A 24626-nucleotide genomic window follows, 5' to 3' on the forward strand; every position below is an offset into this window, starting at 1 on the left:
TTCATGAAGCAGTTGTATGATCAGATTTTAAATTTGATATTGGTTACATTTTTGTAGAGTGTAACATCCTGGTATTAAATATAGAGGAAATCAATTGTTCTGTTATCTGTGACTTCTAGTGCTTTTTCAAAATTAGAATTAATGCAATGGGTTTTCAGTTTACTTTCATTTGAGATTTCTAATCATAAATGAACACAAAATTAAATTTAGATATTCAGGCAAAACATAACTTATGTACTTTGATCATAAATTCACAAACTTAAACTTGTCAGAGCCCTTCATCAGTTAATTTGAAGCTATATCAACTCACAAGTTCCTTTAATATTTAGTACTTATTGAATAACTTAAATGTGGTTTATGATTTCCTTTTTTCATAAATGTCAGTTCTTTAAAAACAATTTAAATCTGATGTGCCTAATCATTTGCATCTACTTATAACAAAATTGAAATTGATTTTCATTGCTTAAGACCTTTCACTTTTTTAAAGTGAGTTTAAACAATTTTTCAAGCATAGCAGTTTTAGTTATTTGTCTTTGTGTGTCATAATTTTGATATTTTGTCTTTGCATTCACTGCTTCTCTCTGTCTTTGGATTTCCTTATACAACTGTTGCAAATGTCCATGAAGAGTTCAGCATTATTAAAAAAAAACTATCAGGCAAAATTTAAGATAAATCAGTATCTCATATTTTAATGTTATTTTACTGAAAAGACTTGTATTTCTTTCAAGAAATAAAAAAAAACATAACAAAGATTTTATTGTCTCAACATTTATTTCTATAACTTTTCAGACTGTTTTCTTTTATTTTCAAATAAATGGTTGGCATGGAAATACAAGTATTACCTTTAATCACACTTCATTTTATTTAAATAAATTCTTAGTTGGTTTGTACTATTTAATGATTTAAGTTATAAAGAACACTAGCCTTCTTTTAGTAAGTTTCACCTAAATAAAAACCATTTAATTCTAGTTTTGAACTTTCATACCTCAACAGATTTTTGTAAACTTTCATTTTTCTGCTGATTCACTAATTAATTTTCTTTATAAATACTAAAAAATACATAAATGAAATTTCGACATTACTTTAGACTTTATTATCCCCTTATTTTCCTGTTATTTGCCTGAACATTATCTTTTAGTGAAATATTGACCAACTTACATACATAACTTAGACATACCACTAAAGTTTACATTGAAATCACTATTGTTAAACTATAATTTTGAGTAAAATATTCTAGCCCCATATTGAACTAAACACTGATTAAAATTTTACAAGTAAAAAAAAAAGACATATTTATTAATCCCTGAATTCCTGTTAACTCATTTAAGATGTTTTTATCAGAACTGGAAAACTAATTGCACATTTAATGTTGTCTACTTAAACTTCTTCAATCATTTGTTAGATCAATAATCTAAGTCGTGATTATTTCATGGATGCATTATCTTAACTTTTCAATATGCAAGCTATGTTATAAAGGGACTTAAAATTCATATTAATTACTTCTGAGTTAATACAAAAACAACAATAAACTGTTACAAACTATGCAAATTTTCCCTGACTATTTCTGACAATGTTTTAATGTAATTTTCTTCTTAGTAACACTGTGAATTCTACATCTTGAAAAACAATGTATCCTGTGTATTTCATATAAATGATCTTTATGGTTCTAATAATGTAAAATAATTTTGAAACTACATACATTACATGTACATACCTCAGTTATTCTCACATCCTCTGGCATTATCCTTTCATTAAGTAGAACTGCATGTACATTGTACAGCTCAAAAGGGTAGTGCTGGTCAGTTTTATACTCAACAGTTTTAAGCTGACAATAGTTTAAAGGCTTTGCTGTATGTGTTACATAAATAGTAGATCATTCAAATTGTTTTATAAACAGAATAATGAATGCTTTGAAAAACTGTTCTGTCATATATGTTCAGCAGTAGTACTTACAAGGGAGGGATTCACATAGCAAAAATGTTTCTTTGTTCACTCTTACAACTGTTTCTACAATGCACAATTTTTGATCACTGAGAGTATCTCTACAGATTTTTTAAAGTACATCCAAACTACAGGGTAGAAATTTATCTGTTTCAAAGTCGAGACAATTATACACATAGCACAAATATTGCAGCTTGATTCTTTCCAAATGCTGGATTCTTTATCTTTCAGCCACTGCAAAACTAAATGTTTAGTATTTCTAATAAAATGCAACAAAAAAATACCCATACACCAAATTGTGTGAAAAAAAAAGAAGTCTTCAAGGCAAAGAATTATTTGTGATCTGCACGTAGAAGTCCTACAGGTAAATCTGTAGTATTTGTTGTATTTTAAACAGTAGCAGCAGAGAAGAAACAGTTCAGAAATGGGTGACTCATTCCACATTGATATTTGAGTCACTATCCTCCTATAGTTCATTCTAAAATAGCCATCAAGAAGTCTTAATTATCTCCTTGATCATATCTTCCTCGGGTCTAAGAAAGAACAATAATTTATTAATTTTTACATATAAAATATAAAATGCTATGTTGCTACTTTAAAAGAATACATGTTAGATTCTTTACACAATTGCTAAATGTCTTTAAGTAAAGCATGCACCTACCCTATGTCTTAAAGCTACATTTAGAAGCTTATGATTATGTACATCTGCCTTCATACTACAAGCAATGGCCTAAGATTAGGTATAATTATCTAAGTTAGAGCTAGCATTGTGTGCTTAAGGTACATCTCTCTACAAGCTACAGTAACTGACCTAGACGTACATGTCTTCAGAATTCAGCTAGTAGTCTATGCTTACAGACACAGTTCTTCCTCCTACAGGCATAACTTGGGTTTAAAGTACACTTACCATTAAGCTACAGCTAGAAACCTAAAAACATTCATTGTAAAGAAAAAAATTCAATTTAAAGTGAACTTAAACACACCAGTCTGAAACTATGACTAATATAATGGACTGTAGTACAATAGTCTTCAATTTATTGTTCTTGGTTTGGGCTTTATAACAACTGCCATTTATAGTTCTAAATAATACCCTCAACTTAGGTACATTTGTCCTAGCACTACAAGTATTGTTTAATGCCTCTGAATACTTCTCACACTACAGCTATTGTCCTAGAATTTAGGTTTACCTGTCTTTCAATAAATCAAATGGCATGGATATAGGTACACCTATGTTTAAGCTAGCACCAATAAGCTAGATCTCAGTATTCCTATCCTTTACCTAAACTTCTATATATACATGTAATCATGATCAAAAGTATGCTTGTTCTCAGGCTTGTTTTCAGTGGCCAAAACATGCCAAGCTTTAACTAGTGGCATGGATCTAGACACACTTGTTTTCAATTTTTAACTAGTGGCATGGATCTAAGCACACTTTTTTTCAAGCTTTAACTAGTGGCATGGATCTAAGCATACTTGTTTTCAACATTCAACCAGTGGCATGGATCTAAGCACACTTGTTTTCAAGCTTTAACTAGTGGCATGGATCTAAGCATACTTGTTTTCAACATTCAACCAGTGGCATGGATCTAAGCACACTTGTTTTCAAGCTTTAACTAGTGGCATGGATCTAGACACACTTGTTTTCAATTTTTAACTAGTGCCATGGATCTAGACACACTTGTTTTCAATTTTTAACTAGTGCCATGGATCTAAGCACACTTGTTTTCAAGCTTTAACTAGTGGCATTGATCTAAGCACACTTGTTTTCAAGCTTTAACTAGTGGCATGAATCTAGACACATTTGTTTTCAAGCTTTAAATGGTGGCATGGCTCTAAGCACACTTCTTTTCAAGCTTTAACAAGAGGTATGAATCTGAGCACACTTGTTTTTGAATCTAGCCACACTTGTTTTCAACCTTTAAATAGTGGCATGGATCTAAGCACACTTGTTTTTGAGCTTTGATTAGTGGCATAGAACTAGACACACTTGTTTTAACTAGTTGAACACATGTAGGAACACTTGTTTTCAAGATTTAAGTAGTGTCATGGATCTAGACACACTTGTTTTCAACCTTTAAATAGTGGCATGGATCTAGGCCACTTGTTTTCAACCTTTAAATAGTAGCATGGATCTAAGCACACTTGTTTTCAAGATTTAACTAGTGGCATGGATCTAGACACACTTGTTTTCAAGCTTTAACCAGTGGCATGGATCAAGGCACATTTGTTTTCAAGCTTTAACCAGTGGCATGGATCAAGGCACATTTGTTTTCAAACTTTAACTGGTGATGAGGATCTAGGCACACTTATTTTCAATCTTTAACAAGTGGTTTGGATGTAGGCTCACTTGTTTTCAACCTTTATAACTAGTGGCATGGATATGGACACATTTGTTTTCAAGCTTTAATTAGTGTGTATCAAGGCATGTCTTGGAGCTACAAATAATACTCCAAGGAAAAAAAAAACTTGCTCTCATGGTATAGTTAGTAATGTGAATTGTTCAATACTTCTAGCTAGAACTATTGGTTTTTATTCAGATACAAATATCCTTATACTACAACTAATGATCTGGATCTAAGTAACACTTGTCCTCAAGCAAGAAATAATGGCCTAGATCCAGGCACTTGTTCTCAAGTTAAAACTACTTTACTAGCCTGGATCTAGACACATTTGTTCACAAACTATAATTGACTGAATTTATTCACACTTATCCTCGAGCTACAACTAAATTCTAAATGCAAGTCCACAAGTCCTTACATCATAGCTAATGATGTGGATTTAGGTGCACATATCTTCAAGCTATAATTTGAAGTCTGGCTATGATGCATGCACCCTTGAGCTACATTTAAGGATTTGAATTTAAGCAATTCAATATATAATTAACAGCATGTATTTTGTACACATCTGCCCTTAAGTTAAATGAAGTAGTCTGGATTTCAGTCAACAGATCCTAGCATGATTTGAAGTTATGCACATATCTTTACTATATCACTAGTTTATACTTATACAAAAAGATTCTCGGACTACAACTAGCAGACTGATTTTAGGTACACACATCTTCCACCCATAACATGTAGTCTGGTTTAAAAAAACTTGATTTCATGCTATAGTCTACAGGTAGAAACACCAGTCCTAAGCTAAAAGTAAAACCCTACACTTAGTTCTCCTGTCTTCAAGCTAAATTGTACAGTTCCTGGTCTCAATTTAGCTTCACATCTAAAAGTAACATTACAGTATAATTAAATAATATTTTTTTAATATTCTGTTAACTACACATATATACAAGTTTATTAGTTTTCAATTCTTTTTTAGCCAGAGCACAGCGGCTCACAGAGTGCTGAGTTTTTTAGTTGTTTTTTTCCAAGTACAAACTTTTACCTCGTAGCTCTGTCATCCCTTGATCGATTTGAGATCTAATTGCAGTTTTGGATTCAGAAGACCAAACCTTTTCAATTAATGCATTTGACCACACCCAAGGTCTCATACATTAATTTACTCTAATCCTGCCTAAAAGAATTTCAGTTTGAGGGTAGGCTGATAGAGATCCTGATGAGTAAAGAATCGAATCGAGTAAATGCGCGCCCCACGCATGGTATTGCTGGCACACAAAAATATAGCTAAGAAAAAAAAAGGGCTCATAGATAAATTAACTCTAATCCTGCCTAAAAGAATTTCAAGTGCTGTGGCTATTAAGGATTACCTCATTTTCAGAAAGAAAGCTGTGCTTTTAAATTATACTTTCAAAACCTCGCAAAGGATTAGCAAAATAATTGTAGTAAGAGACATACTGACAGATAAAAATTAAATAAAACACAACATGAAAAGTTCTAGCCCATGTAAATTTCTTACAAGATCCCATTCCTAGTAAAATTTACTTTAAAATAAACGTTTAAAATCTGAAAAGAAAAAAAAAATCAGTGAAAGTAAACAGTAACTATTGCATCTTTAAAACATAAAACAGAAAGTAAGAGACTGATTCCTGTTAAAATTTAACAGAAAATCTTAGTCTCTAAGAAGTAATAATTATGCCTCTTTGATGACAAAATTGTCAAACCAATCCTTTCTTTTGTGCACTTGCTCATATAGATAATTTCTAGTTGTTGTGTACAATACAATGTCGATTAACAGGCACTTTGCCAATAAAAGCAAACCTTTTCAGTCTCTTTCTTTTTTTACTATTTGTAACCAAAATAAATCTTGCAATAATGGCCACCTCAATATTCCAGATTAAGGGCAGTGTCTTTAGTCTCATTCTCTAAACAGCCACTCGATAAAGCAGGAGGTTAACCCTTTTGCTGCAGGCAGGTTAAAGTGTACATGACCTTTCAGAGAGTTATTTTCAAAAATGTTATTAAGTAACTTTACTATTACTCATAACACTCTAAGTACTCAAACTCTTTGTTTTTCTAAGTATTTTTGCAGCTGATTTTGATGTCACTGAATTCAAAGCATCAAATGGTTGGCTCAATAACTTTAAAAACTGGCATCTAATCAGCACAGCAGATCTTTTGGGAAAAAAATATCAACCTGGACACCAACACCGTTGATTGATGGTGTGAACATCTTCCATCTTTGATCGAGAGTTACCAGGAAAAAGACATCTTCAACATGGATGAAACTGGCCTGTTTTATCGCAGTTTGCTGGATCGATCGCTTGTTGCACGTAGTTACCAACGGGCCAGAGGCAAAAAAAGTAAAGATCGCATCCCCAGTTACACTGTGTGCCAATGCAGTGGGAGAGTTTGAAAAGCCATTGGTCATCATGAAGATCCCCCCTGTTTTCATAATGTGCAGGAAATGTACAGCTGTCCTAGCAAAAGTGAAAACTGCAACAGAAGCAAACATGTAACAAAATGGCTATAAATGCATACACCAAACAAAATGGAGGGTCTTGAAATTCAGAAATTTAGTATGGTTATATGGAATCCAGCTTTGCATGGCTCCTTTTTGATATTAAGGGCACCTTGCTATAGAAGGCATTTGAATGCAGTAGGAAGTGCAGCCTTAATGTTGAGGTTCTACTGTATCAACAATATGTACTTTATACATGCGTTAAAAACTTTACTATGATTTTCCTTCAACAAATTAAATGTTACTAAGTGTCTCAAATATATAGTCTAAGAGGTGTATCAATAGAAAATATATTGTGACATACATTTGTTTTGTTCTTTCTACTAAGGGTTTACAATAGTATTAAAATGAATTGAATACCATGAATATAAAAATTAAGAAGAAATTTCTTGTATTGAAGAAGTATTTAAAAAGTACCATGTCATGGTTTTTACAAAATACTGCAGTGTAATATATAAGCCAAAAATAAAAGATAATTCGTTTTGGAATAAAAATGAATAAAATGCACACAATTAAGTATAATAAAAAAATAATCTATACTTAAAGCTATTTCTGTAATTTATCACATGCTTTCGTACACCTGTACATTTTTGAGAATACTGAATGGCAGAAATCATACGTCCTTTGAGGACAGTAAATAGAATGTAATGCTGAATCTTTTTCAATCCAATAAAAAATTATCAAAAGGATTCACTATAAGTGTACTAAAAAATGCATCTTAATCAAATTCACACATAAGACCATTCTGCATGATACTACATTTGTATTTCATATTCACATAATAAAATTGTTAATTTATATGTGATACATAAAATATGATAAAAGTAAATTTTCAGCAATCTTTTCATAAAATATTTTAAATATTGTATTGCTAAGAAAAGAACCAAGGATATCTTAACAGAAATGAACACTAAACTTTATAGTTTTTGTTGTACAATAGAGTATTGAAAAGATATCTACATTATGTAAGAAACAATAAAACACTGCACATAAGCACAAAATACAAAGGTTCCTTCAAATGGTTGTGAAAATTAACATTTTCAAAAAGCTTTTCTCAACTTATACTGTCCTCTATCAGGCAAATTGTCACTCACCACTAGCCTTGATACTCCCACATACCCTCACATAAGTTAACATGAAGTATCTGCATACTAACATGTAAGTGATTATGCAGTAACCTCCACCAACAGAAGTGTGATTACACTTATCGTAACTAATGCCATCTCTAATCTTGCAGCTGTTAACCATTTTGAGATTGGTCAGATCAAACCAAACCACATCAGAAGTGAGGAGGACAGGTGAGAAATGTGAAAGGAGGTAAGTATCTATCGGAAATACATTTTCAGTTTAGGAAAATGTTAACCTCTGATATGACATCTTACCCCTTCTCACAAAAAAGCTAGAATTCCACATTGAACTATTGGAGGGCCAGTGAGAAGATGATCCACCTTTAGGAATCACCCAAAGGAAAACCATGGGGTGTAAAAATGAATTAAAAACAACACACCCGTGGGAGACTGCACCACTTCAAAGCCAGGTATACTCTTCACCCATTGGTAAAGTGTCACCAAAAGGGCAGAAACAAAGGAAGGACCCTATGAAAAGCTAGAGAAAATAAAATGACCCCTTGGTGTAGAGTGTCTAGGGTGCAACAGACCATTACTGAGAGTTTGACCTCAACCAACACCTAATAGCATCTAGAATTGCACATCAGGTCCATGATAGGAAGAGGGTCCTCTACCATTCACCTCAAAAACAGGTACCAGCAGGGAAGAGGAGCTTCCGTACCAAGAACCCATTTTTATATGTATGCACCTCCAACACAACCAACATCAGACCCACCAGGAACTGACATTTGGCATACAGCAAGAAGGTAGAGAGCCGACATGGTTTTTTTGTCTCCTATCCAAAACCTGGCAGCATTGAGAATTTTTTGTCCATTACTCAGTAAGAGGAGGGTATCCAGACTTACATATGGGAATTCATGTCTTGTCCAGCTACAACCAAAACCAGATGTACTGGGAACTGACATCCAGTAAATGGTAAGAAGAGGGACCACCATTTGGGATTGCATCTCCAGTCAAAACTTAGCAGCAATGGGAATTTATTGTTCAGTCCATGGTAGAAGGAAGATATCCATCCAAATGCATGTGAGGACTTATGTGGCTGGTCCACCTCCAACCAACACCAGATCCACTGGGAACCAGAATCCAGTGGATGGTAAGAAGGAGGATGCCTCAGCAGGAGGGGCAAACTGCAATATATGGCAGAGTACTACATCCAACACCTGGCAGCATCTGGAATTGTACATTAGGTCTCTGGTAGGAAGGCTGTCATGCCATCTACACCAGCAGAATAACTGAATGGTATTGTACACTCAGGAGGACAGGCGTCTGTGGTCCACCATCCCAGCAGCTAGGAACTGGTAAGTGGCAAGAACTCCCTTACTCCACTAAAAGGAGGAGGACCACAGCACCAAATACAGCACAGTGAGTGACCATATCCTATTTTGAAAAGCAGCATGACCATGTTGATGGAGTCATTCAACCAACACCTGATGGCATCTGGAATTGTACATCAGATCTGTGGTAGGAAGAGCCTCAATGCCACAGTTCACCTGAGATGTTATATGAGCACAGGTCTTACAGTGCAAATTTAAGAGAGTATACGTGGTCAGACAATGCTTGTCACAGAGTGGGATCCAAACATCTGAGAAAGACCCCCCCCCTACAAAGAAAAGAAAATGAATGGAGTGCTTACCACTTACCAAGAAGCAAAGGTATGTGGAGTAGTCTACATACCTTCACTGATGATGTCCCCTAAGGGAAGATGGAAATATGCAGCCATGGACATGGAAACATAAGGGATCTGATGGGAATAAAAATGAAAAGAGATGACAGTCATTAGGAGAAAAGTAAAGAACAGGCCAGACAGATCAACTGGGAAATAAAAACCCATAAGGGTAATGAGAGAAAGGTCATGGGAGTGGTTAGGAGTCCAAGAAATAAGCAAATGGAAATGGAAACCAAGGAAGGGAGTAGTGTGTGTCATATACCATTGAAGAGCCCTGACCTTGCAAAGGAGACAGTCATGATCATAACAATTATAAAGATGGGATATGGAAGAAAGAGAAATGGGTGAGAATGTGGAATTTCGCTCTTGTGCAGACAAAGATTTGGACACAAAGTAACGAACTGGAAAGAGAAGAACGAAGGAACTATAAACAAAAATGCAGTGGACATCAATCATGAACACAAATGAACTAAGACTTCCACAGGCCAATATGAGCAAGAAAATGAACTTCAAAGAAGGGGATATAACAAACCCGAAAACAAATACTTGAAAGAAGGATGGGTAAGAACATGCAGGACCTCATTGAGATTCCAATTAAGGAGCAAAGCAGGGCAAGGAGGATGGGAAATGCGGAAGAAATGAAACAACATGAACAAGACTGGTGATCCGAAGATGAGCCTATATAGAAACCTAAATTATGGTGGATAAAGTTGCCCGAAAGCCTGCAACAGAGGAAACCAAAAGGCCCTTGGCAAAAAGCCAAGTCAAAAATTGATATGAAGTGAGAAAGATTAGAATGGGAAGGATGATAACCATTTTGGACAGACCAGCAGCAATATGTGTACCTCTAACATTGGTAAACTGCCATGGAGGAAGGACAGAGAGGATGAGAAGTTAAGTAAGCCAATGATGTGAAAGTCTGATCCTTCTGGTGAGAGACCGGACAAAAGCCACACATGAAGAAGGAGTGTGGGAATGAATGGATGACACACATGATTGGGCTGGCATAGGAGCATTGGAGATAAAGGAAGGAGGAGTAACAGCAAAAGTTAGCACAGCAGTGGAAACCATGTTTGAGTCAGCCAATAAAGAGCCACCAACAGAACATGACACGAAGTGGTCTGAATTATAGCAAGAACAAGTGGGAGGAAATGAATAAGAGGATATGCATATAGGTACTAACACAGCCAATCCAGACTGCAATCACCTACTGCCCCAGCCAAAGGATAAGGAACAGAGAACCAAAATCGGGGGGAAGCTATGTATTGAAATGAGTGGCAAGAGCATCCAAATCTGGGACATTCCACTGATCATACAATCCCTGAAGAACTTGAGGATCCAAAAACCACTCTGTAGGTCAAATCTTGTCAGGATGGGATAACTTATCCATGACAAGAATCAGGGTAACCAGAAGAATACATGCTAACAATGTGATGTGTTGGCTGTGGGCTCAATATAGGAGATCCAACTTTAGAAAACAGAGGTCTCACAACTCAGTGCCCCTAGCCTGGAGATGTATGAGACTAATGTAGAATTGTTGGAGTGTACCATAAACAACTGACCCTAAAGAGCCTGCAGGAAGTGAAGTAAAGCTCAATGAACTGCAAGGAGAGGACTTGGAAAGAGTCCATCTCTTCAAAACTTCCTGAGTGTAGAGATATGCCCCAACCAGAAAAAGCATCCGTAAAAAGGTGACATTCTGGACAAGGAAGCAGAAGAGGAACACCCAAAGTAGTGTTGTCTCAATCAACCACCAGGTGGAATAAGTATGGAAGGAAAGGGGGAAGGGTGAGAGAGGCATCTAAGGGATCCTGAAAAACACTCCATTGGTCTAAAAAACCCACTGAATATGATGAATGTGGGCACAACCAATAGGAATGAGGGCTTCCAGAAAAGCCCATATTGCCAAAGGAGAAAATCTCTTGTGCAGTTGGAGAAGAGGAGGAGGAGATGCTACATACAAGATGTTCCTTAGCCCTCCACCAAAAAGTAGAAGGTTGGACCCGACTGATCATAGAGTTGAAATACACCCCGAGACAAACCAAAAGACTTCTCCATCTTGACAAGCCTACCCACCCTGGCATCTTCCTGATGAAGAAATTGAGTAAGTAGAGCAGATTCTTAATGTGAGGAGGTTATAAGTAGCCAGTTGCCCATATAAAGGTGGGAACAAAAGTCCCTGGCATGAATCAGGTGGGTAAATACCAAGACTACCCAAAAGAACCTATAGGGTGCTGAGGCAAGTCCGAACATAAGTGCCCGAAACTGAAACATACACACACTTGATGAGTAAAGCAAAGATATGAACTGGATGAATGGGATATGGGGAGATGGGGATATGCATCTGACATTGACCTTTGTCATCGAGAAACCAGGAGTGAAAACCTCAACAAAGAACTAAATATGATTCCATGGTGAACTTGGGAAAGACTAAGAAGCAGTTCAGAGACAATAAATTGACCAGGCACCAGTCCCTCACAAACAAACAGAAAAGAAGAAAACAAAAATGAAGGACCACCTCAATCGATGGCACACTTATGAAGTAAGTTCCAAACTACCTTCAAAAGACGCTCGGATGAAACAGGATCCCATGAATAGAATTGGAGGATCAGACCCTCTGAGACGACTCTCAGAACTGACATATCCACAGCAAAGTGAAGGAGTCTGGAGGCCAGACCTGAGAACATAGTCACTGATGTTGGATGCCCTGAAGACAATGCCTGACAGGGTACCAATAGCGAGTTACCAAAGCCCAAGAAGAAGAAACCGACAAGGGAAAGGGAACCAACAAATTGAGTTCCAATCCCAACAAAATGGATAAGTGACTCTAAATGCTGTGAGGCAAAATAAGGAAAGTTTGAACAATGACAATCTAAAGCAAAATCGTCCATAGTATGTGGGGGTCAAGGCATACTGTGTCCTGAATGCAGTTGCTCCCCAAAAACAACTTGCATGAACCCCAATATTTGGGGAGGGAGGAAATAATAAATAATGACCCAAAGACTCATCCCAGAGAAGGGGCAGGGGTGGAACCATAGGAAACAGGAGATAAGGACAGAACATAACATATCTGATTAATCAATTCCACAACAGGTGATGGAGTCTGTGCAATTCCCCTGAAATTACACACATTTGAGAGGGACATTCACGAGGGGATAAAGGCTGTCCAAGTCAGCCTCGTCCCAATCAATCAAACCTTGAGCAGGTGTGATAGTACAATTTTCAGTTTGTTCTGAATGTATCATGGAATTGACCATTTCCTGATGCACCAGAGCTGTCACTTCATGTGCCGACAATTTTGGTTCTAACCTCGTATACATGGTCAGTAAATCCAGTGCAAAAGTAACAGCAGTTGTAGTCATGACCACCTGAAACTTTCGGAAGTCAAGCAGGAGAGGAGAGAGAGAAAAGAAAAAAATATAATTCGTAACTCTCCACCAGAATTAACAAATGGTAAATAACAAATGTAACTGATTTAGGAAATAGCTGAAAGGCCTGAAAAACTAGAAAGGAAAATCTTTTGCACAAGTCAATCAAACCACGAGTGAAATACATGTAGACAATAAGACTTTCAATTGAGAAGTGGTTTACAGCTGTAAGATTAGAGAGGGTGCTAGTTATGATAGAGGTAGTGTCACACTCCTATTGGTGGAGGGTTGCTGCATAAACATTTACATGTTAGTATGCAGATATCTCATGTTAACATACGTAAGGTTAAGTGGGAGTGTCAAGGCTGGTGGCAAGTGAAAACTTGCACTGATAGAAGGCAGTATAAGTCGAGAAAAGCTTTTTGCAAGGAGAGGTAATGTGTTGTATCGGAAACATAACCTGTTTTATTTCATCTCGCCAGTTTTGTCAAAAGATACAAAGTAATGTCAAAAAGATTAAAGCACACTTCTGTGTGCCATGTGAAATTCTAGTGTATTGTTCTTATACATCATCAATTCCATATAGGTAGTCCAGGGCAGACTTCACTGAACAGCACAATTAAATAATAGCACAATTTCAAAATTACAAGACCTATTTCCAAAAATGAACAGTGGATGACCCAATATATGTGAACATACCAACTTAGTGACCAAGATTTTTCAATGTAGCCCAGGAAAATATATGAAAAAGGCTTCTGTTGAATTTAATGTGACAAATGTTACAGTGCATGAAAAATTTCAAAAATACTAAAAGGTACATGCAAAGTAAATATAACATTTCTTAACTGGATAAATTTGTTTGTTTGTCTATCTTAGAGCAAAGCCACATTGGGCTTTGTGCTCTATCCACTGCAGGGAATTGTACCCAAGATTTTAGCATTGTAAGTCTGTAATCTTACCACTGTTACACCTGAGGACTAACTGGATGGATCACGAGTATATATATTCCTCCACCATATTATCTTGTCTAAAGAGGTAACATATCTGTGTGAGCTAGTCAATTAATATATCAATTTCAGGAAGGTGGGAAAAAAGCTGTGTAGTACTCACCAAAAACCATTGTTTGATACGATGTTTTATGATAACTAATCCATGGTCTCTTTTTCTTCCAAAATATACACTGGACTCCCATACTTTGAGAACTTTTATATAATTAATTTAAAAGCTAATGATAACATTAGTATGCATTCCTTCCAACAAGGTGGCCCACCATCCCATTTCATACATTGTTTTGCAGTGGGTGAGGCACTGAACGTGTCCAGCAAAACTGCTGGATTAGCTGTTATGAGACCATTACCCTAGCTACCCTACTCTACAAGTTAAATACCACTGAGTTTATGGCATGTCCAACCCACATCTGTAAACAATTTGTATTTCAATACAAAATACATCACTATAAAAGCAATAAAAAAATAAAACGTGTGTAGAACCTTCTTTTTAGAAATCATCAATGTAAAAGAAACCTTGTCACATCCATATACAGAGGGGTATTTGAGAGCTATCAAGTCATGCACATGTAAATCAAATCCTAGAAACTACAATAAAATTAATTTACTTCCATAAAACATAACACACCAGGTCGAAAACATAAATAAGGATTTTAACATGTTCTAGATGCAAATTCAATTTGTATTTCAAAAAGGTGCTAATAGCTTACTTTTACTAAACCTCCATATGTAATTTGCCACAGATTTAATATATGCAATGAAAATCAAAATATAGTTAAACTCAAATTTTCTCAAAGATAGCAAGGAACAATGCCTCATTTCTTACTCTTCTTGAACAAATCAACAATCTGAGAGTTTCCAATATATTTCTTTTGGTATTATGTCAGACAAAACACAATTATAAACTATTATTTTTCACTAACCTGCGACTTTCGCTGTTCATCCTCTTCTTGCCGTTTTTCATAATGAAGGAAATCATCAAAGATTGAAGTGTTATGACGATAGTTGTGAATTATCTTCAACATCTGTTTCCCCTTTTCTCCTGGAACTTCTTGAGTGTCACGAGAGTTTGTGACTGGTTTATTTTCATTATTTTCTAGTCTAATGTGACGAAGCTGTGAATTTGGAACATCTTTTACATAAATCCAACTGACTTTAAAACGACCCTTCCATTTATCCTGGGCCCATACCCCAACTGACGTGTTATAGTCTACTGCTGACATCATCTGAGTCATTCCACAAAAATGCCCAGACCCATTGACACTAAAAAACAAATACACTGGCCCTTTACCCTCTCTTTCTCTGTAAGCTGCATCTAATCTTTTGTTACCATGTTCAGTGGAACACCAGATAGAGTATTTGATAGATCGGTGAATGTCATCCTCAGAAAAAGATTTAATGATAAAGAATCTTGCACCTTTAGCATTCAAATCAAATTCTTTTGGATTGTAGTTATTTTCCATTCGTAGCTTATCAAGAACTGGATGGGATGGAAAGTTATCAGGTCTGAGAGGAGACTGATCTAGCGTAATAATCTGTTGGGATGGGGGTTGAAGAGAACTGTCATAAGATTGGTCTAAAGGGCCATTTGACCTTCCACCTCTTTGTACTCCCCAAGGAGAAGGCCTTGGTTGAGTTAGAGGTGGGATAGGGCCCATTCTGCCACTATTAACATTACTACCATTCTTATCCTCCCAAGTACCAATATCCATATTGGAAGAGCTTTGTTTATTAGAGAACAATGGTGCAGGAGATACAGATTTTAATTTCATTTTAGACATTGGTTTGGCTGGTTGGCTGGCAACAGACGCCCATGACATTTTTTTATAACCAATTAGATATGCTGGGCCTCCTGGATTAAAAGAATTCCCACCTCGTCTCCCTAAATGAATATCACCACCACCAGAAGCCACAGCTGCATCTGTATATGGAACATCAGTTTTTGCATCTTTCACCATAAGGTTGCTCATTCCCTGCTCTAGTTTCCTAACAGCAGTTTGATCTCTGTTCTGTTCATAGCACTCTTGAATATAGTCTTCTGGATAATCATGGCCTACAGGCTTACGGCCTCCCATTCCAGAACCTCCCAAGGCTGAGTAATCACTGCTAGTTCCATGAAAGAAATTAAATCCCTGGCCATAACCTGGAAAACTACTCTGTCCAAACATTCCATCCATGTAAGGTGCATGCTGGTCTCCAGCTCCAAGCTGACCACTATAACCACTAAGAAATGTAACTGGATCTGAGCCATTACTCCAGGTAGCTTCCCCTAGACCACTTTGGTTGACATACTGAAATGGCATGGTAGCATAGTAATTTGTCATACAGGAGTAGGGATCACCCATGTTTGCACTGGACACAGAAGAACTGTAGGTCTAAAAAAAGTAATCATAACATTCTTAACCTTATATGAACTCTCTAAATTATAGGTTCTGTGAAACATAAAGAACATTTAAAAAATTCAATTGTTATAGAACATAATTTAGAATTTTTATTTTGGACAAGCATCCAAACTATATAAAAGTCAGTGTGTGTCACATCACATCACACGATTTCTCGAAGTAGGAGAAGTCATAAAAGCCAAAATGCATTTATCCGGATAGAATAATTTGATTACTATTTATGGCATCCTGCTGTAATTCTAATACACCACATTAGAACACAGCATCCTGCTGTAATTCTAATACACCACAATAGAACACAGCATCCAGCTGTAATTCTAATACACCACAGTAAAACACAGCATCCTGCTATAATTCTAATATATCACTACAGAACACAGCATCCTGCTTAAATTCTAATATACCACTACAGAATACAGCATCCTACTTAAATTCTAATATACCACTACAGAACACGGCATCCTGCTATAATGCTAATATACCACTACAGAACACAGAATCATGCTGTAATTCTAATATACTACTACAGAACACAGCAACCTACTGTAATTATAGTACGCCCCAATAGAAAACAGCATCATGCTCTAACTCTATCACTACAGAACAGAACATTCTGCTCTAATTCTAGTATACTACTACAGAACACAGCATTCTGCTCTAATTCTAATATACCACTACAGAACACGGCATTCTGCTGTAATTCTAATACACCACAATAAAAAACAGCATCCTCCTCTAATTCTAATATACCACTACAACACACAGCCATTCTGCTCTAATTCTAATATACCACTACAGAACACAGCATCTTGCTGTAATTCTAACACACCACAACAGAAAATAGCATCTTGCTGTAATTCTAATACACCACAGTAGAACACAGCATCCTGCTGTAATTCTAATACACCACATTAGAACACAGCATCCTGCTGTAATTCTAATACACCACTACAGAACACAGTATCCTGTTTTAATTCTAAGATAACATTATAAAATACTGTACACAAATGTAATTCTAAGATACCACTATTGAATTTTGAACCCCACTGTTGTTCTAAGGCACCACATCAGAACACAGCAGCATCCTACACTAAGATACCACTGTAGAACATACCCTATAATTCCAAGATACCACTACAGAACACAGCATCCTGCTGTAATCCTAAATACCACTACAGAATGCTCTAGCCTAATAAAATTCTAAAATACAACTACAAATTCTTAAATTTATATTATTATACATTTTTATTGTTATAAAGATTGTTGTATGTTGTTTGCTTAATACAAAATTTTAGAACTAAACTAAATTTCCTAGGCTGATTGAAAAATGTGAGGCATTATTAGGATATATGGCTGGAAACATTATTAAAGTACCAAACCCACGAAACAATGCATTTTAATCATCATAAGGATTTAAGAACAGCATATTAAATTTGGAATTCATTACTGGATTGATTTTGAGTTCTGATCTATAGAGGTAGCTTGCTTTGATCATTAATATTAATTAAAATATTATCAATATATCAGCATATCCCACATTGTTTTCAAGCAATATGAGGTAATATCATATTATCTTGGTACATCAAACTGTCATATTTTACCCAATATTTTTGTTAAAATGACACCACACAGGTGCTTTTTTTCACATAATTCTTATGCAAAAAGTGATTGCTAGTTGCCTTGTTGCTTTATTACCAAATGATGAATTAGATAACATCTACATATGTGCATTTTGCAAAGAATGATACCCAAATTTCTTGGCATACGGCAAAATAATAAAAGGAACAACAGAATAATTAACTAAGATATAACCCTTTGTATCACAATAAATTGCAATGCAAAACTTTTGACAATTACTAGCTCTATTAATTCATTCATAAATTTTACCCCAACAATGGAAGAACAATGTTTCCAGGAAACTGAAATTCATAATTAATAATTAGTGTTAGAGTGAAGAAAATAAGAGATAAAACATAGTTTTAACAGAAAGAAAAAATATTTTGATATTCATTTAGGAGGTTCCAAAGTTTATGCAAATGAAATATGAAAACTGTAAGGTAAAAAGAAGTATTCTTATTCTAAACAGGAAAATTCTGTATAGTTTCATGATTATAAGGTGTGTTGCTTTTACCAACTTCATGTGTAAAGAGTTAATTACTGATGTTTCAGAATTTTTTTTTCTAATTCTATCATTTGCATGAAAAGCTTAAAGTAATTAACAAATCTATAAGTACAAAAACATCATAAGTGTTTGAACAAATTATTGTTGATAGAGACAGCAGTTTAGAAACGACAATCAAATTATTAATATGCTTACAGTTTACTGTACGGACTGGAAAAACTGTGAAAACACATGTACATGCTGACAAATTAATAAATCAAACTAATTTAAGCTTACTGTACTAGGTAGGCAGTGTTTAAGGAGCATGTGATTACAGTAAGACTTCCTTTTGTATAACTTTTCTCATTAGGTGTAACTACAAGGCATTTAATTCATAACAAGTCACACATATGAAAATGCATACATGTAACATTGTGAAAAGAAAATGTTTTATAACAAGGATTTTTTACACATGTACAATTAACTAACAAAAATAAAATACATGTATTTCTTATACTATTATTCTAATTACATTTTGTGTGTGATAAACTGGTGTGAAATACTGATGAGATAATGTTTTAACTGTGTTGGGCAATCTAGTGATTTTTTAATGATTCAGTTGCTAAAGATATAGTTACTTATAATTAAAAAGTTGAAAACTAAGTTAGTGCATTTCTAAAGCATTACTTTACTGAAACTTCACAGACTGGTTTTCTCCTATAAATGTATTGCTCGCCTATTAAAGTGAATAGCTTCTGTTCGTTATTAATCACAGAGCTACAAAATGGGCTACCTGTGCTGTCCCCACCATGGGTACCTAATTTTTAGTGTTATAAACTCTTTGGCTTATCCTTGAGCAATTGGAGGAAGGGCTTATAAATGTCTCTGAACATCATAATGGTTACTAAGCAAATAACTGAAAAAAAAGTGTATTTCTGAATAAATACAACTTTTTCTGGTATCTATAAACTTTGGTCAATTTTAAAAGTTAATGTTTTCTTAAATTGAAAATGTATTTCCGAGACATACTTACCTCAACTCACCCAAAGCTATCTTAATCCTGGACTGCCCTCTAAGCATTATTAAACTTTTTCTCTAACAGCATACCAGTCTTTTTTACACCATCAGTTTCCTGCAATTTCAAAACATGTGTTGATCATGTGACTACCCTCCACCAATCATACTGTGCCTCCATACTAGCACAACTAGCTCCCTCTACTATTCTTGAGGGAAGAGAAGCCTCTGTTCCAAGAACCTAAACTAACGTGTGTGCAAATCCAACACAACCTGGATCAATGAACATTTGGTCAACATCAGGAAGATGGAAATGCAACATAGAGGTTCAATTCCAATCCAAAGCCAATTGGCATTGGGAAGGTAACATCAAGTCTTTGGTAGGGGGAAGTTCCTAACCAACTCACATGTGAGGACTTATTGGCTGGTCCAGCTCTAACCAACACCAGCCACCCAGGAACTGCCATCCAGTTGGCAGTAGGAAGGACGGTTCCTAGCCAGAGGGATTAACTGCAAAATATACAGAAAAATCCAGTCCAGACTGATGGCATATGGGATAAAACATCAAACCCAGTGCATGAGGATAGTCATGCATTCTTCACAAGCAAAATGCCACTGCCCTACTCTCAACTGGGTGGAATTGTGACCACTCAGAAGGATTCCTCCAAGATACACCATTCTAGTTACCCATGGAGTTTTCTCTTGACCCCCAGGTATTCCAATGCCTATATTCTCAGTTGGGAAGTGGTAAGGACTCCCGTATTCCACTGGAAAAAGGGAGGGAAAAAACAATGTTGGAAAGTCTGGAGGAATGCATCACTGGAGAAAGTGCAGTGGGTGACCACGATACCCTATTTTGAAAAGCAGACTGTTCGCGATTCTGGAAATTTAAGGAGACTTAGAGATAGGCAGCAATCTCTTTCTGATAGAATCATGTTATTCCATGAGTGTGTGGTCTGGTACAAACATATTTATGATGCAAAATACCATGAGGAAGAACCTGCAAGTAGTCTTGTGAAACACCTCATCTCAACAGTGAGTGTGATAGACTTACGTTGATACACAAACATGGATGAGCAATGGACAGTGTGAGATAACAGGGATGCTACATGAGTGGATAGTTCTGAACCCCTCACATGGGAGTAGACAAAAGCTACACATGAAGCCAGAGTGTGGGAATGGAAGAATGAAGCACCCTTGAATGAAGTTGAGAGGGACTGTGAGAAAGGAAGAGGTAATGGTGGTTGTTCCTGAAGATGTGACAGTGACGAAAACCACGGTTGACCCAGCCAGAAAGGAGCCACAAGAAGGACCCAACACAGAGTGGATTGTATGAGAGAAATTACTCAGTGTAGAAGACAGATGCTAGGATATGCATAAAGGAAAGGTCCTTCCAATCCTAGCTGAATGCATCCATGGCAAAAGCCATAGGATGTGAAACTGGGGACCAAAAGAGAGAGAAAGCTTAGCATTTAATTGAGAGGCAAGAGAGAAGATCTAGAGTACAGGAACATAAAGACCAAGATCGATTGCCCCTTGACTGGTGATGTAAGAGACAACCATCAAGTTGATGGAATGAATCATAACTGTCATGCCCTACAGGAATGACAGAAAATGAACCATCTCCTGATGAACAACAAGGAGTACCAAAAGGTTAACGTGAAGACGTAATTCCTCCTGAGACCAATGGCCCAAGATCTCCTGTGTAATACAGCATGCTCACCATCCTGCCAACAAGGCATCTGTGAAGACATGGCCATCCAGACAGGTAGAAGAAATAGGTAACACCCACTATTGTGTTGTCCCTGTCTAACCTCCAGACTGAAGGGAAGCAAGTAGGGATAACTGTAAATTCATAGGGTCCCTGATGAGGTAGTACCCATTTCAAGGAATGTGTGTGGGCATGACCCAAAGGGATAAGAGCCTCCAATGATGCTCAAGTTCCCAAAAGAGACAGAACCTCTTGTGAAGGGAGAGAAGGTACTGATAGTTCCTTCTAAACTAAAAACTCCATGGATCACAAATGAAGAGGAGAAGGCTAGACTAAACTGAAATGCGAGATGAAAAACACCCCTAGGAGAACAAGATATTGAGTGGAGTGGATAACTTTTTCACTTTGATAAACCAACCCATTTAATCAGTTTCTTTGAGAAGAAGTTGGGTGTGTGAGGAAGACTCTGGAAAGGATAAAGCCAGTCGTCCATAAAATGGAATTTGAGCCCATGAGAATGAAAGAATCAGTCAAATGACTGGACCACCTAGCAAGAATCATAGGGTGCAATGCCAGCCTGAAAGGAAGATCTCAGAACCAATAAACGTAATCCTCACAGAACAAATGTAGAAAACGACGTGAAGCCTGAGCAACAGGGATGTGAAAATAAGCATTGGACATGTAGAATTTCATTATCCAAAGCCCTGGTAGAAAGGCCCCTCTGAGAAACAGTGAGGATTCCATGGTGAACCAAGGTACATTGAGGAAACAGCAATTCAGACAGGACAGATCGATCACAGGACACCAAACCCTAGTCTCCTTGGGGATGACAAAAAGTCAGAAAATGAATCCAGGAAAAAACCTGACTGATGGCACCCTTTATGGGAAGTCTGAAATCAAACACTAGGTCTTAACACTGCTGTGGCAAATAGATCAGTGAAGACTGTGTTCAACTGCATAGAGGAAGTCAGCTGTGATAGGAGGGTTGTCTAATGCTAACTTGTATGCTTAAATGAAGCTGAACCACGGATATACACGTGAATAAGGTGGGAGCTCAAGTCTAGTGGCAAGCAAAAATTTGTGCAAAAAAAGGCAGTCAAATCAAGAATAGCTGTAACTGTGAGATGAGGTAAGTAATCATATCAGAAACACTAATTTCTATTAGTTGATTAATTCAGATTTGCTCAGTTTAATCAACAAGTGTCAAAACTCACAAAAATAACTGAAAATACTGAAAAGACATAAATGTTAATATTTCAATTACTTAGATGGAAAACTGTACACCCTAATTTCAATTAATTGATTATTTTTGTAACATCATAATCATAAATTTTGATTAATCAGTAATAATCAATTATATCAATTAATCGTGTTAATTGCCCAGCACTAATCTGATATCCATTATCTTTAGCATAAATGAAACAGTCATTACAGTCTAACATAAATATCACAACTCAGAATTTGCTTTGAGAATTCCAGTAGAACTATATAACTTTTGAGAAAATCTAGCAGTGCTTTTAATATCTTGTGTACAAAATAAAAGAATAAAACTATGCTATTACTAGCTCCACCAAATTGTTATATATCAATGAAAATTATCAAAGTTTTGAACTTTGGTTGTTTTTCTAGTTATCAACATGTTTGATATTTGAAACAAGAGGGAATCCCCAATAGCCACAGCTGTAATTAGATCTCAAATCAGTCAAGAGATGGAGCTATGAGCTAAAAGTTTGTACTTAGAAAAAAAAACTCAGAGCCACTCTATGAGCCGCTGTGCTACGACTAAACTACTTGAAAGCTGGATTCGTCTTTAAATTATTTCACATGCTCATCACCAGATATTTTACTTCACATAAAGCACTGCAACTATGGAGATATAATGAGGAAATATTTGAAAACCTAACCAAAATTACAGTACAAGTCATCATGTATCAAATTGATTAATTAAAAAACAAATAACTTACTGGATGATGTTGGTTTTTCCAGGTATCAAATTCTCCATCTTTAAAGTTCCTAGAGCCATTTGAACCTAAATGAGGTTAAAAGTTAAACAAATGGAAAAGTTGTTTCACCTGAAACTGACTACTTTATAGCTTATTATGCAGAGAAATATGTTTTTAAGAAAAAGCATTATTTAATATCTTTTCTGGAATAATGATTTTGTAACATTTTTCATTATATGCAAGTGCATCTTACATAAATAATTAGCTATTTATTTTCCATACTTTGACTAAAACATGTACTTATTCACGATAAAAAAACATACAAACAGCATTTGTATTTCTTAGCATAATGGAAAGAATCATTGCTCATATTAACACTAAAAGTGCCATCTATTCTTCATTATATGAAACAGAAACAAAACATTTTCTAATGAACAAGTCACAAGCAGGTTAAGAACTTCGAGTACATATACATTAAGGTCAATGCTCATATCCGTTCTCGTAACTTACAAAAGAAGTAACAACCTATACATGCATTGTACAGTTGTTTTGTCTTACAGTGAAAATTCTTTTTCCCTAAACTCCAAATACACTTGTAAAGAAACACCTAAGCTTACAACTTTGATGAAATTAGTACAAATCAAGTAATGTTACAAATAATAAATCAAAATTAAAAAGAAATAAAAGATGGTAAAGATATTATTGTATTGTGTACTATCATTCATACTCTCCATTATATCTTACACTGTCTACATCAAAAGTCATTGATACAAGAGATATATATGACCATTTATTGTCTGAGGTTTCTTTCTAAAAAAAAACAACAGCTATTACTGTATTTAAAATATTCTCATCCTTATTCATAATTCAAAACAAGCAATTTTCAGCAAAAAATTTATAATTTTCCCCACAATAAACAGAAGACAAATATTTTACATCCATTCATAATTCAGCATTAAATGACTCGCATAAATTGATTATTTAAGTTCTATGCTACAATACGTGTTGATAACTTTTGTTTTTGAACCTGTTTGAGCTTTATATATTTGCAATAACATTAAACACAAATTTAATATATCATATTTTTATCATCATCTTTTACAATTTTATTTTACTATTTGTCACTCGAGTTTCTTGTTCTGTTTTTGCATCAGGTCATACTTATTTCTTCACAGTTATTTGCTGCCCACTTGTATAATGTTCTTTAATGATGACTAATTAACTTTTTTTAAACAAAACCCTCCATACTACATATAATTGTGATTATTAATGGTTAAACTTGTAACTTTTAAATTCTTACCTCATCTAAATGACATTTTTTTCACATATCTCATGTTTCTCAATGTATCTTAATTTTGCCCAATATTTTTGGGCTCTACAGAACTCATATCTTCCACTGCACTTAAAAACAAGATAAAATACCTCTACATTCTTTGTGGCTTTTTTTTTACACACAAACAAGTTCTGTCTAATATATCTTAATTTCTGGTTCATT

General features: G+C 35.6%; 1 protein-coding gene across 2 annotated transcripts in view; it reads right to left on the reverse strand.

Moving 5' to 3' along the window:
• Positions 1-748: 748 nt before the first annotated feature.
• Positions 749-24626, reverse strand: part of LOC106461825 (YTH domain-containing family protein 1-like) — a 30864-nt gene continuing 6986 nt past the window's right edge. For both annotated transcript variants that reach the window (XM_013921682.2, XM_013921681.2), the window contains exons 3-5: positions 23153-23217; positions 14884-16335; positions 749-2474 (exon numbers count right to left, since the gene is read on the reverse strand). In XM_013921682.2, coding sequence (XP_013777136.1) covers positions 2442-2474; positions 14884-16335; positions 23153-23217 — 1550 coding nt within the window. In that variant the 3' untranslated portion in view covers positions 749-2441. The remainder of the gene's footprint in view (positions 2475-14883; positions 16336-23152; positions 23218-24626) is intronic.

This window comes from Limulus polyphemus, unplaced genomic scaffold (assembly GCF_000517525.1).
Source record: "Limulus polyphemus unplaced genomic scaffold, Limulus_polyphemus-2.1.2 Scaffold1039, whole genome shotgun sequence".
In the NCBI taxonomy this organism is placed as follows: domain Eukaryota; kingdom Metazoa; phylum Arthropoda; class Merostomata; order Xiphosura; family Limulidae; genus Limulus; species Limulus polyphemus.